The 14,876-nt window shown below is 45.5% G+C and overlaps 1 protein-coding gene across 1 annotated transcript in view; it reads right to left on the bottom strand.

Annotated features, from left to right (window-relative positions):
• The window catches only part of Uggt2 (UDP-glucose glycoprotein glucosyltransferase 2), a 177,479-nt gene that overhangs the window by 80,607 nt on the left and 81,996 nt on the right, over nt 1-14,876 (bottom strand). Inside the window, exons 21-22 of the mRNA XM_052190641.1 lie at nt 8,732-8,938; nt 7,729-7,860 (exon numbers count right to left, since the gene is read on the bottom strand). Of these exons, the coding sequence (XP_052046601.1) occupies nt 7,729-7,860; nt 8,732-8,938 (339 nt within the window). The remainder of the gene's footprint in view (nt 1-7,728; nt 7,861-8,731; nt 8,939-14,876) is intronic.

The raw sequence follows: 14,876 nt of genomic DNA, 5'->3' as shown, positions 1-14,876 counted from the left end.
CTCCATCCATTTGCATAAGAATTTCATGAATTTATTGTTTCTAATGGCTGAATAGTACTCCATTGTGTATATATACCACATGTTTTGCATCCATTCTTCTGTTGAGGGATACCTGGGTTCTTTCCAGCTTCTGGCTATTATAAATAGGGCTGCTATGAACATAGTGGAGCATATATCCTTATTACATGCTGGGGAATCTTCTGGGTATATGCCCAGGAATGGTATAGCAGGATCTTTCAGAAGTGACATGCCCAGTTTTCTGAGGAACCGCAAGACTGATTTCCAGAGTGGTTGTACCAATTTGCAACCCCACCAGCTGTGGAGGAGTGTTCCTCTTTCTCCACATCCTTGCCAACACCTGCTGTCTCCTGAGTTTTTAATCTTAGCCATTCTGACTGGTGTAAGGTGAAATCTCAGGGTTGTTTTGATTTGCATTTCCCTGATGAATAGTGAAGTTGAGCATTTTTTAAAGATGTTTCTCAGCCATCCAAAGTTCTTCAGGTGAGAATTCTTTGTTTAACTCTGTACCCCATTTTTTTAATAGGGTTATTTGGTTTTCTGGGGTCTAACTTCTTGAGTTCTTTGTATATATTGGATATTAGCCCTCTATCTGATGTAGGGTTGGTGAAGATCTTTTCTCAATTTGTTGGTTGCCGATTTGTCCTTTTGATGGTGTCCTTTGCCTTACAGAAACTTTGTAATTTTATGAGGTCCCATTTGTCAATTCTTGATCTTAGAACTTACGCTATTGGTGATCTGTTCAGAAACTTTACCCCTGTACCGATGTCCTCAAGGGTATTCCTCAGTTTCTTTTCTATTAGCTTCAGAGTGTCTGGCTTTATGTGGAGGTCCTTGATCCATTTGGAGTTGAGCTTAGTACAAGGAGACAAGGATGGATCAATTCGCATTCTTCTGCATGCTGACCTCCAGTTGAACCAGCATCATTTGTTGAAAAGGCTATCTTTTTTCCATTGGATGTTTTCAGCCCCTTTGTCGAGGATCAAGTGGCCATAGGTGTGGGTTCATTTCTAGATCTTCAATCCTGTTCCAATGATCCGTCTGCCTGTCACTGAACCAATACCATGCAGTTTTTAACACTATTGCTCTGTAGTATTGCTTGAGGTCAGGAATACTGATTCCCCCAGAATTTCTTTTGTTGTTGAGAATAGTTTTAGCTATCCTGGGTTTTTTGTTATTCCAGATGAATTTGAGAATTGCTCTAACTCTGTGAAGAATTGAGTTGGGATTTTGATGGGTATTGCGTTGAATCTATAGATTGCTTTTGGCAAAATGGCAATTTTAACTATATTAATCCTGCCGATCCATGAGCATGGGAGTTTTTTCCATTTTTTCAGGTCTTCTTCCATTTTTTTCTTCAGAGTCTTGAAGTTCTTGTCATATAGATCTTTCACATGTTTGGTAAGAGTCACCCCAAGGTACTTTATACTGTTTGTGGCTATTGTGAAGGGTGTCATTTCACTAATTTCTTTCTCAGCCTGTTTATCCTTTGAGTATAGGAAGGCTACTGATTTGCTTGAGTTGATTTTATAACCTGCCACTTTGCTGAAGTTGTTTATCAGCTGTAGGAGTTTTCTAGTGGAGTTTTTTGGGTCACTTAGGTAGACTATCATATCATCTGCAAATAATGATAGTTTGACTTCTTCCTTTCCAATTTATATCCCTTTGACCTCCTTATGTTGTCTAATTGCCCGAGCTAGTACCACAAGTACAATATTGAAAAGATAAAGAGAAAGGGGGCAGCTCTATCTAGTCCCTGATTTTAGTGGGATTGCTTCAAGTTTCTCTCCATTTAGTTTGATGCTGACTACTGGTTTGCTGTATATTGCTTTTACTATGTTAATGTATGGGCCTTGAATTCCTGTTCTTTCCAAGACTTTAAGCAAGAAAGGATGCTGAATTTTGTCAAATGCTTTTTCCGCATCCAATGAAATGATCATATGGTTTTTTTTCTTTGAGTTTGTTTATGTAGTGGATCGCATTGGTGGATTTCCGTATATTGAACCATCGCTGCATCCCTGGGATAAAGCCTACTTGATCATGGTGGATGATCGTTTTTTATGTGCTCTTGGATTCGGTTGGCAAGAATTTTATTGAGTATTTTTGCATCGATGTTCATAAGGGAAATTGGTCTGAAGTTCTCTTTCTTTGTTGGATCTTTGTGTGGTTTTGGTATCAGCATAATTGTGGCTTCATAGAAGGAATTGGGTAGTGCTCCTTCTGTTTCTATTTTGTGGAATAGTTTGAAGAGTATTAGTGTTAGATCTTCTTTGAAGGTCTGATAGAATTCTGTACTGAAACCATCTGGTCCTGTGCTTTTTTTTGGTTGGAAATCTTTCTATGACCCCTTCTATTTCTTTAGGGGTTATGGGACTGTTTAGATGATCTATTTGGTCCTGATTTAATTTTGGTATTTGGTATCTGTCAAGGAAATTGTCCATTTCCTCCAGATTCTCCAGTTGTGTTGAGTATAGGTTTTTGTAGTAGGATCTGATGATTTTTTGGATTTCCCCAGTTTCTGTTGTTATATCCCCCCTTTTCATTTCTAATTTTGTTAATCTGGATATTTTCTCTGTGCCCTTTGGTCAGTCTGGCTAAGGGTTGATCTATCTTGTTGTTATTCTCAAAGAACCAGCTCCTGGCTTTGTTGATTCTTTGTATGGTTCTCTTTGTTTCCACTTGATTGATTTCAGCCCTGAGTTTGATGATTTCCTGTCTTCTACTCCTCCTGGGTGAATTGGCTTCTTTTTGTTCCAGGGCTTTCAGGTGTGTCGTTAAACTGCTAGTGTATGCTCTCTCCATTTTCTTTTTGGAGGCACTCAGGGCTATGAGTTTTCCTCTTAGCACTGCTTTCATTGTGTCCCAAAGATTTGGGTATGTTGTGCCTTCATTTTCATTAAATTCTAAAAAGTCTCTGATTTCTTTATTTCTTCTTTGGCCAAGGTGTCATTGAGTAGAGTATTGTTCAGTCTCCATGTGTATGTGGGCCTTCTGTTGTTTTTGTTGCTATTGAAAACCACTCTTACACCATAGTGATCGGATAGGAGGCATGGAATTAGTTCGATTCTCTTATATTTGTTGAGGTCTGTCTTGTGACCAATTATATGGTCGATTTTGGAGAAGGTACCATGAGGTGTTGAGAAAAAGGTATATTCTTTTGCTTTAGGGTGAAATGTTCTATAAATATCAGTCAAATCCAATTGGTCCAAAGCTTCAATTAGTTTTACTGTGTCCTTGTTTAGTTTCTGTTTTCCTGATTGGTCCATTGAGGAGAGTGGAGTGTTGAAGTCCCCCACAACTATTGTGTTAGGTAAAATATGTGCTTTGAGCTTTAGTAAAGTTTCTTTTACAAATGAGGGTGCTCTTGCATTTGGCGGATAGATGTTCAGAATTGAAAGTTCTTCTTGGTGGATTTTTCCTTTGACCAGCAAGAAGTGCCCTTTTGTGTCTCTTTTGATGACTTTAGGTTGAAAGTCAATTTTATCTGATATTAGAATGGCTACTCATGCTTGTTTCCCCGAGACCATTGGCTTGTAAAATTGTCTTCCAGCCTTTTACTCTAAGGTAGTTTTTTGTCTTTGACACTGAGGTGTGTCTCCTGTATGCAGCAAAATGTAGGGTTCTGTTTCCTTATCCAGTCTGTTAGTCTATGTCTTTTTATTGGGGAATTGAGTCCATTGATGTTAAGAGATATTAAGGAATAGTGATTATTACTTCCTGTCATTTTTGATGTTTTTATATTTGAGTGGTTATCTTCTTTTGGGTTTGATGGAGGAAGGTAACTATCTTGCGTGTAGTTTCCCTCCTTGTATTAGAGTTTTCCTCCTATTATTCTTTGCAGAGCTGGGTTTGCGGAAAGAGATTGTGTAAATTTGGTTTTGTCAAGGAATATCTTGGTTTCTCCATCTATGGTGAATGAGAGTTTTGCTGGGTATAGTAGTCTTGGCTTACATTTATGTTCTCTTAGAGTCTGCATGAGATCTTCCCAGGAGCTTCTAGCTTTTTGGGTCTCTGGTGAGAAGTCCGGTGTGATTCTGATAGGTCTTCCTTTATATGTTACTTGGCCTTTTTCTCTTACTGCTTTTAATATTCTTTCTTTGTTTAGTGCATTTTGGGTTTTGATTATTATGTGATAGGAGGTATTTCTGCTCAGGTCCAGTCTGTTTGGAGTTCTGTAGGCTTCTAGTATATTCATGGACATCTCTCTCTTTAAGTTGGGAAAGTTTTCTTCCATAATTTTGTTGAAGATATTTGCTGGCCCTTTAAGTTGTAAATCTTCACTCTCATCTCTACCTATAATCCTTAGGTTTGGTCTTCTCATTGTGTCCTGGATTTCCTGGATGTTCTGGGATACAAGCTTTTTGCATTTTGCATTTTCTTTGTCTGTTGAGTCAATGGTTTCTATGGTATCTTCAGCATCTGAGATTCTTTCTTCTATCTCTTGTATTCTGTAGTTGATATTTGCATCTATGGCCCCTGATTTCTTCTCAAGGTTTTCTATCTCCAAAATTGTCTCCCCTTGTGATTTCTTAGTTGTTTCTACTTCTGTTTTTAGATCCAGGATGCTTTTGCTCAGTTCCGTCATTTGTTTGTTTGTGTTTTCCTGTAATTCTTTAAGAGATTTTTGTGTTTCCTCTTTCACGACTTCTGCCATTTGACTCACTTTCTCCTGCATTTCTTTAAGTTTGTGTGTGTGTGTGTGTGTGTTTCTTCTTTATTGGCTTCTATTTCTTGAGCCTTATTCTCCTGCATTTCTTTAAGTGATTTTTGTGTTTCCATTATATGGGTTTCTAGCTTATTCATGTTCCCCTGTATTTCTTTAAGAGATTCATTTATGTCCTGTTTGTGTTCTTCTAGCAGCATCATGACCAGTGATTTTAAATCCAAATCTTGTTTCTCTGGTGTGTTGGCATAACCAGGACTTGCTGATGTTGGAGAGTTTGGTTCAGACGCTGCCATATTGCCTAGATTTCTGTTAGTAGCGTTCCTGTGTTTGCCCTTTGCTATCTTCTTCTCTGGAGTTAGTTGGTCTTGTCTCTGGCTGGTGTTTGAGGCTCTAGGGCTATTTCTGCAACACTGGATGGCTGGGTTTCCCCTGCTGCAGATTCCTGATGTGCTGTCCTCTTCTTGGGTGCCCTTGCAGCCCTAGTGTGCTTTGCCCCAGATTGTGTCTGAACCAGATGGTGCCTGTTTGCTCCTTCAGGGAGTGCTGAAGGGTGTATGCTGCGGGACCTTTTCCGCGTGCTGATCATTCTGCTGGGCAGCTGAACTCCCAACCGGGTTGGTGCCACAAGGCTAGCCTAGCTGCTCAGGCCCTGAGTCTAGGCAAAAGCCTGGCAGGCTAAGGTCCAAGCAAAGTTCCCCTTGGGCTATGAGTGTTAATTGGTTCTGTCAGGTGGCCAGGATGGCTGCATGCTTGAGCTCCCTGAAAGTGCCGGGAGAGTCTGCTGGGCTAATAACCTCCTGGCCAGGTTGGCACACAGATGGCCCACCGAGCAGCCCTGGTCCTGGGGGTAGTCCAGGGCCTGTCGGGGCCTAGGCCCCCCTCCCCCCGCTATGTTAGCCTCGGGCTATGCCTGTTAGCCTGCTTTGCCTGCTAGAACTCTCTGGCTTCCCGTAGGCAAAATAGTGGTGTGCACGCCGGGCGGGGCAAACAACCTCCTGGCCAGGTTGGCACACTGATGGCCACCCCGCCCCCCAACAGCCCAGGGCCTGGGTGCAGGCCAACGCCTGCCTTGTTTGCGTACCTCAGGCTGTCTGATCTCTCTGGTGTCCGAGAACCAAGAAGGAGGAGAGCCTCTTGTAACTGGCAGAGTTCTGAAGTGGCTTCTGTGTGGTGAAAGGCGCAGTAAATCTGCCACTGCTTGCAGCCCGGCTGGCCAGCGATGGCCAGTGGTCATGGGCGCAGGGCCTGCCTGGACCCTGTCACCTTGGTTCTGCTGCCGATGGACCTTTCTCTCGTCCAGCCGCTGCTGCTGTTGCCGCTGCTTATTTTTATTTTTATGTGTGACTGCACATTATGTGTGTTGGGAGTAACTGTGGAGGCCAGGAGATGGCACTGGACCCCTTGGCCTGCAGCTACAAACAGTGGCTTACCCGGTGTGTGTCTAGGAGCCACAACACACCTTTGCAAGAGCAGAAATCTCTCCTAACTGCTAAGCCATCCCTCCAGCTCCAACGAGTATGACTTTAACAGAGGTGAACAGAATTCACGAAAAATGTGGAAAAATTTAGAGTCCAGTTTAGGATAGGATAGGATAGGGTCAGGGTCAGGGTCAGGGTCAGGGACTTTTAAGATAATTTGATGATTTGCTCTATGATATGTTAAAGCAGATTTGTCAAACATATTAGTTTATTTATTTAATAAACTTATCAGATTCTAATTTTTATACTGAAATAACTGGTAAAAAATAAAATCAGATTTTCATCCTCAAAAATACTGATAAGTATGTATCATCTATTTATTCTGTATTTGTTTATAGACTGAGCAGAAAGATCTGCAACAACTCACAAGAAGAGCAGCATGAGACATACTGTCTAAACAACTCGGCTGACCAAGGCATATTCTGAAAGGCTGACAGCCTGAGCTCAGTCAATCCTGAGGGCATCAAGATGGAGGGACAGAACGAACTCTCACAATTTATCTCTCTGATCCTCACATGGCTGGTACACAACATAAATAAATACCAAAGCTATAATGTCATACAAGATTACAGATGAAGCTATAATCACGCCTTTAAGAGAAATAGATAAATTAATGAGCTATAATAGTACATTTTCCAAACACAATGAGAATTTGTGCTTTTTATAGCTTATAAAGGACTGTAGCATGTAAAAAGACATGACAATTTACATAAACATACTTTGAATTTACATAACTAGTGTCAGGTGACAAAAAATTTGCAGGGAAAAGGCACAGGAGAAAAAGATGTAAAAATATGCTTTGTACACTGTCTCAAGCTATAAAGGTGTATTGTCATAAAACATGTCCCTGAACAAGGTAAAGTTGGATGCATGGAGACCACCCTGCTTTCTGTCACAGATGACATGAAGGTGTTACCACAGCTGGGGTGCACAGTGGGCTCTACAGATGACATGAAGGTGTTACCACAGCTGGGCCCCACAGTGGGTTCTACAGAGACATGAAGGTGTTACCACAGCTGGGGCCCAAAGTAGGTTCTACAGACAACATGAAGGTGTTACCACAGCTGGGGCCCACAGTGGGTTCTACAGATGACATGAAGGTGTTACCACAGCTGAGGTGCACAGTGGGTTCTACAGTCGACATGAAGGTGTTACCACAGCTGGGGCCCACAGTGGGTTCTACAGACAACATGAAGGTGTTACCACAGCTGGGGCGCACAGTGGGTTCTACAGATGACATGAAGGTGTTACCATAGCTGGGGCCCACAGTGGGTTCTATAGACAACATGAAGGTGTTACCACAGCTGGGGCGCACAGTGGGTTCTACAGACAACATGAAGGTGTTACCACAGCTGGGGCGCACAGTGGGTTCTACAGATGACATGAAGGTGTTACCACAGCTGGGGTGGGTGCACAGTGGGTTCTTGCACTGTCTTATTTATCCTGAGCTCTGCCTAATGTGCAACATATGAGTGCCACCCATGGACTGTGTAACATGTCACATTACGATGCTGGCTCTCTGTGCATTGCACTAGTGTCCAATAAAGTGTGAGACATTCCACTTACTTTCCCATTGCTGACAATCCCAGGCTCACCAGGTCGCAATTTAAGAACATCTTGACAGAATAACTGGTGAGTTTGGAAAATATTTACTCCAATGGTGTTATATTTTTTCTCAAAAGCATTCTTATCCATCTCCTGAGGTTAAAAATGAAGCAAAAGATGAAGTTACAGAATACAATTTATTCATGTAAGTTCCTCTTTATTATTAAAATTATTCAAATTATGTTAAAATATTTTCTTCTGAAAGAACATTTTAAAGAAATAATATTCTTTTGCCAAATCATTCACAAAGTCTTAAAATCTTGTTCCACTTACATATGGTTATATATTATTCATTATTTGACCATTTAAGGGGGATTTATAGATTATTAAAATGTTTGTAAACATCAGTTTAAATAAAATTTAACACACAATGAAATGTTCATTAAATTCTGAACTCAGGATCTCATATTAGATGCTCTTGAAAAGTAGCATTTAAGATAAAAAGGACTAAAAGGATATTCTAGGAAATCAGCAAAAGATCTTATACAGCTTCACAGAGGTACACTTCTTGCTCTTAGTACTTTCCAGACTTTAATATACATACAATTCACCTTGGTGTCTTCTATTTGAATACCACTAGGCCTCGGGGTCGGAAGTTTTAGCAAGTTGCCAGGCACACTTACGATGTTAGAAATTTTCTACTGTACATTCAGTATGGTAACTATGGCCACACATGGATAGCTGGCATTTGAAATATGGTCAGCATGACTGAGAAACAAATTCGAATGTTGAGTATACACTTGGCACACGTAGGCAGGGGCTTAAGTCCTGTGGCCAGGAGCCCTAGGAACTCCGCTCACAGACACCAGCGCCCCATGGGACAGCCATACATTATTCCCAACTTCCTATACTTATTAATATTTTTACAAATCATGGTACTCTAAGTACATAAATTATATTTTTTGAAGTGTACCATAGATGCACACAGACACATACAGATAATACACACAGTTCTTTTACTGACCACAGCAAGGAATGTTTTAATTTTTTCTCCAGAATAAATTGCTTCAGCAGTTTCTTCTTTTGCCAGTGTCCTGAGAAAGCTTCTCAACAGGTTGTTTTTATGTGTAAGAAAAGCTACTAAAATTCCTCTAGAAACGGCTGTGTTCTCTTCATTTATCTTTGATGTAGGGTTATAAACAATCCCTAATCGACTATGAAAACTTGTTTCCTGCAAAACACATCGACAAGTCAGATGATTAGTACTGGAGGCACCTTTCACAGGTGAACATCCTTCTTTATCATCAAGCCTGTTAACCTTACCGTATACCTCTTTTTACTGTTAGGCTTTCTATGATGACTGCACTGAATAACTCATTTTCAGCACAACAGCAGGAGAAACAATCATTAGCAAGTCCATCAGCTTCCTATTTTATATAAAATTTTTTTGGCAATAAAATATTTCATCATGTTATAAGTATATAAATATACATAAAATATATAAAACAAAAGTACAGAATTCAAGTGAATCAAACTACATAAATAACTATGTAGGTCAAGAACTAGAGCACTGGCAGTGACCCGGTCAGCCTCATCCTCAGTCAGTATGCACTCTCCTCCCTAACATCCCCTGACCAGTCAGCCTCATCCTCAGTCAGTATGCACTCTCCTCCCTAACATCCCCTGACCAGTCAGCCTCATCCTCAGTCAGTATGCACTCTCCTCCCTACCATCCCCTGACCAGTCAGCCTCATCCTCAGTCAGTATGCACTCTCCTCCCTAACATCCCCTGACCAGTCAGCCTCATCCTCAGTCAGTATGCACTCTCCTCCCTAACATCCCCTGACCAGTCAGCCTCATCCTCAGTCAGTATGCACTCTCCTCCCTAACATCCCTGACCAGTCAGCCTCATCTTCAGTCAGTATGCACTCTCCTCCCTACCATCCTCTGACCAGTCAGCCTCATCCTTAGTCAGTATGCACTCTCCTCCCTAACATCCCTGGCCAGTCAGCCTCATCCTCAGTCAGTATGCACTCTCCTCCCTAACATCCTCTGACCAGTCAGCCTCATCCTCAGTCAGTATACACTCTCCTCCCTAACATCCCTGACCAGTCAGCCTCATCTTCAGTCAGTATGCTCATCCTCCCTACCATCCTCTGACCAGTCAGCCTCATCCTCAGTCAGTATGCACTCTCCTCCCTAACATCCCCTGACCAGTCAGCCTCAGTCAGTATGCACTCTTCTCCCTAACATCCCCTGACCAGTCAGCCTCATCCTCAGTCAGTATGCACTCTCCTCCCTAACATCCCCTGACCAGTCAGCCTCATCCTCAGTCAGTATGCACTCTCCTCCCTAACATCCCCTGACCAGTCAGCCTCAGTCAGTATGCACTCTTCTCCCTAACATCCCCTGACCAGTCAGCCTCATCCTCAGTCAGTATGCACTCTCCTCCCTAACATCCCCTGACCAGTCAGCCTCATCCTCAGTCAGTATGCACTCTCCTCCCTAACATCCCCTGACCAGTCAGCCTCATCCTCAGTCAGTATGCACTCTCCTCCCTAACATCCCCTGACCAGTCAGCCTCATCCTCAGTCAGTATGCACTCTCCTCCCTAACATCCCCTGACCAGTCAGCCTCATCCTCAGTCAGTATGCACTCTCCTCCCTAACATCCCCTGACCAGTCAGCCTCATCCTCAGTCAGTATGCACTCTCCTCCCTAACATCCCCTGACCAGTCAGCCTCATCTTCAGTCAGTATGCACTCTCCTCCCTAACATCCCTGACCAGTCAGCCTCATCCTCAGTCAGTATGCACTCTCCTCCCTAACATCCCCTGACCAGTCAGCCTCATCCTCAGTCAGTATGCACTCTCCTCCCTAACATCCCCTGACCAGTCAGCCTCATCCTCAGTCAGTATGCACTCTCCTCCCTAACATCCCTGACCAGTCAGCCTCATCCTCAGTCAGTATGTACTCTCCTCCCTAACATCCCCTGACCAGTCAGCCTCATCTTCAGTCAGTATGCACTCTCCTCCCTAACATCCCTGACCAGTCAGCCTCATCTTCAGTCAGTATGCACTCTCCTCCCTAACATCCCCTGATCCAGTCAGCCTCATCCTCAGTCAGTATGTACTCTCCTCCCTAACATCCCCTGACTAGTCAGCCTCATCTTCAGTCAGTATGCACTCTCCTCCCTAACATCCCTGACCAGTCAGCCTCATCTTCAGTCAGTATGCACTCTCCTCCCTACCATCCCCTGACCAGTCAGCCTCATCCTCAGCCAGTATGCACTCTCCTCCCTAACATCCCCTGACCAGTCAGCCTCAGTCAGTATGCACTCTCCTCTCTAACATCCCCTGAGCAGTCAGCCTCAACCTCAGTCAGTATGCACTCTCCTCCCTAACATCCCCTGACTAGTCAACCTCATCCTCAGTCAGTATGCACTCTCCTCCCTAACATCCCCTGACCAGTCAGCCTCATCTTCAGTCAGTATGCACTCTCCTCCCTAACATCCCCTGACCAGTCAGCCTCATCCTCAGTCAGCATGCACTCTCCTCCCTAACATCCCCTGACCAGTCAGCCTCATCCTCAGTCAGCATGCACTCTCCTCCCTAACATCCCCTGACCAGTCAGCCTCATCCTCAGTCAGCATGCACTCTCCTCCCTAACATCCCCCGACCCAGTCAGCCTCATCCTCAGTCAGTATGCACTCTCCTCCCTAACATCCCTGACCAGTCAGCCTCATCCTCAGTCAGTATGCACTCTCCTCCCTAACATCCCCTGACCAGTCAGCCTCATCCTCAGTCAGTATGCACTCTCCTCCCTAACATCCCCTGACCAGTCAGCCTCATCCTCAGTCAGTATGCACTCTCCTCCCTAACATCCCTGACCAGTCAGCCTCATCCTCAGTCAGTATGTACTCTCCTCCCTAACATCCCCTGACCAGTCAGCCTCATCCTCAGTCAGTATGCACTCTCCTCCCTAACATCCCTGACCAGTCAGCCTCATCTTCAGTCAGTATGCACTCTCCTCCCTACCATCCTCTGACCAGTCAGCCTCATCCTTAGTCAGTATGCACTCTCCTCCCTAACATCCCTGGCCAGTCAGCCTCATCCTCAGTCAGTATGCACTCTCCTCCCTAACATCCTCTGACCAGTCAGCCTCATCCTCAGTCAGTATACACTCTCCTCCCTAACATCCCTGACCAGTCAGCCTCATCTTCAGTCAGTATGCTCATCCTCCCTACCATCCTCTGACCAGTCAGCCTCATCCTCAGTCAGTATGCACTCTCCTCCCTAACATCCCCTGACCAGTCAGCCTCAGTCAGTATGCACTCTTCTCCCTAACATCCCCTGACCAGTCAGCCTCATCCTCAGTCAGTATGCACTCTCCTCCCTAACATCCCCTGACCAGTCAGCCTCATCCTCAGTCAGTATGCACTCTCCTCCCTAACATCCCCTGACCAGTCAGCCTCAGTCAGTATGCACTCTTCTCCCTAACATCCCCTGACCAGTCAGCCTCATCCTCAGTCAGTATGCACTCTCCTCCCTAACATCCCCTGACCAGTCAGCCTCATCCTCAGTCAGTATGCACTCTCCTCCCTAACATCCCCTGACCAGTCAGCCTCATCCTCAGTCAGTATGCACTCTCCTCCCTAACATCCCCTGACCAGTCAGCCTCATCCTCAGTCAGTATGCACTCTCCTCCCTAACATCCCCTGACCAGTCAGCCTCATCCTCAGTCAGTATGCACTCTCCTCCCTAACATCCCCTGACCAGTCAGCCTCATCCTCAGTCAGTATGCACTCTCCTCCCTAACATCCCCTGACCAGTCAGCCTCATCTTCAGTCAGTATGCACTCTCCTCCCTAACATCCCTGACCAGTCAGCCTCATCCTCAGTCAGTATGCACTCTCCTCCCTAACATCCCCTGACCAGTCAGCCTCATCCTCAGTCAGTATGCACTCTCCTCCCTAACATCCCCTGACCAGTCAGCCTCATCCTCAGTCAGTATGCACTCTCCTCCCTAACATCCCTGACCAGTCAGCCTCATCCTCAGTCAGTATGTACTCTCCTCCCTAACATCCCCTGACCAGTCAGCCTCATCTTCAGTCAGTATGCACTCTCCTCCCTAACATCCCTGACCAGTCAGCCTCATCTTCAGTCAGTATGCACTCTCCTCCCTAACATCCCCTGATCCAGTCAGCCTCATCCTCAGTCAGTATGTACTCTCCTCCCTAACATCCCCTGACTAGTCAGCCTCATCTTCAGTCAGTATGCACTCTCCTCCCTAACATCCCTGACCAGTCAGCCTCATCTTCAGTCAGTATGCACTCTCCTCCCTACCATCCCCTGACCAGTCAGCCTCATCCTCAGCCAGTATGCACTCTCCTCCCTAACATCCCCTGACCAGTCAGCCTCAGTCAGTATGCACTCTCCTCTCTAACATCCCCTGAGCAGTCAGCCTCAACCTCAGTCAGTATGCACTCTCCTCCCTAACATCCCCTGACTAGTCAACCTCATCCTCAGTCAGTATGCACTCTCCTCCCTAACATCCCCTGACCAGTCAGCCTCATCTTCAGTCAGTATGCACTCTCCTCCCTAACATCCCCTGACCAGTCAGCCTCATCCTCAGTCAGCATGCACTCTCCTCCCTAACATCCCCTGACCAGTCAGCCTCATCCTCAGTCAGCATGCACTCTCCTCCCTAACATCCCCTGACCAGTCAGCCTCATCCTCAGTCAGCATGCACTCTCCTCCCTAACATCCCCCGACCCAGTCAGCCTCATCCTCAGTCAGTATGCACTCTCCTCCCTAACATCCCTGACCAGTCAGCCTCATCCTCAGTCAGTATGCACTCTCCTCCCTAACATCCCCTGACCAGTCAGCCTCATCCTCAGTCAGTATGCACTCTCCTCCCTAACATCCCCTGACCAGTCAGCCTCATCCTCAGTCAGTATGCACTCTCCTCCCTAACATCCCCTGAGGAGTCAGCCTCATCTTCAGTCAGTATGCACTCTCCTCCCTAACATCCCCTGAGCAGTCAGCCTCATCCTCAGTCAGTATGCACTCTCCTCCCTACCATCCCCTGACCAGTCAGCCTCATCCTCAGTCAGTATGCACTCTCCTCCCTAACATCCCTGACCAGTCAGCCTCATCCTCAGTCAGTATGCACTCTCCTCCCTAACATCCCCTGAGCAGTCAGCCTCATCCTCAGTCAGTATGCACTCTCCTCCCTAACATCCCCTGACCAGTCAGCCTCATCCTCAGTCAGTATGCACTCTCCTCCCTAACATCCCCTGACCAGTCAGCCTCATCCTCAGTCAGTATGCACTCTCCTCCCTAACATCCCCTGACCAGTCAGCCTCATCCTCAGTCAGTATGCACTCTCCTCCCTAACATCCCCTGACCAGTCAGCCTCATCCTCAGTCAGCATGCACTCTCCTCCCTAACATCCCCTGAGGAGTCAGCCTCATCCTCAGTCAGTATGCACTCTCCTCCCTAACATCCCCTGAGGAGTCAGCCTCATCCTCAGTCAGTATGCACTCTCCTCCCTAACATCCCTGACCAGTCAGCCTCATCCTCAGTCAGTATGCACTCTCCTCCCTAACATCCCCTGACCAGTCAGCCTCATCCTCAGTCAGTATGCACTCTCCTCCCTAACATCCCCTGACCAGTCAGCCTCATCCTCAGTCAGTATGCACTCTCCTCCCTAACATCCCCTGACCAGTCAGCCTCATCCTCAGTCAGTATGCACTCTCCTCCCTAACATCCCCTGACCAGTCAGCCTCATCCTCAGTCAGTATGCACTCTCCTCCCTAACATCCCCTGACCAGTCAGCCTCATCCTCAGTCAGTATGCACTCTCCTCCCTAACATCCCCTGACCAGTCAGCCTCATCCTCAGTCAGTATGCACTCTCCTCCCTAACATCCCCTGACCAGTCAGCCTCATCCTCAGTCAGTATGCTCACCCTCCCTAACATTACCCTTCCTGCCACTTACAATAGGAAGTCTCTTCATTTCTTACTCACTCACTTCTAGCATTGCCCCTTTAACTACTTGGTGTAAGTGGGTTAATGTAGCATGTGATGCTCTTGCTCTCTCACCAGTCTCTGCAGCATGAGCCTCACAAACATGGTTGGCGTGTGGTAATTTTTGGTAGTATACAGAATT

Source organism: Apodemus sylvaticus, chromosome 8 (genome assembly GCF_947179515.1).
Source record: "Apodemus sylvaticus chromosome 8, mApoSyl1.1, whole genome shotgun sequence".
In the NCBI taxonomy this organism is placed as follows: Eukaryota; Metazoa; Chordata; class Mammalia; order Rodentia; family Muridae; genus Apodemus; species Apodemus sylvaticus.
Note: the sequence above shows the minus strand (reverse complement) of the source record. Positions and strands in the feature narration are given on the sequence as shown.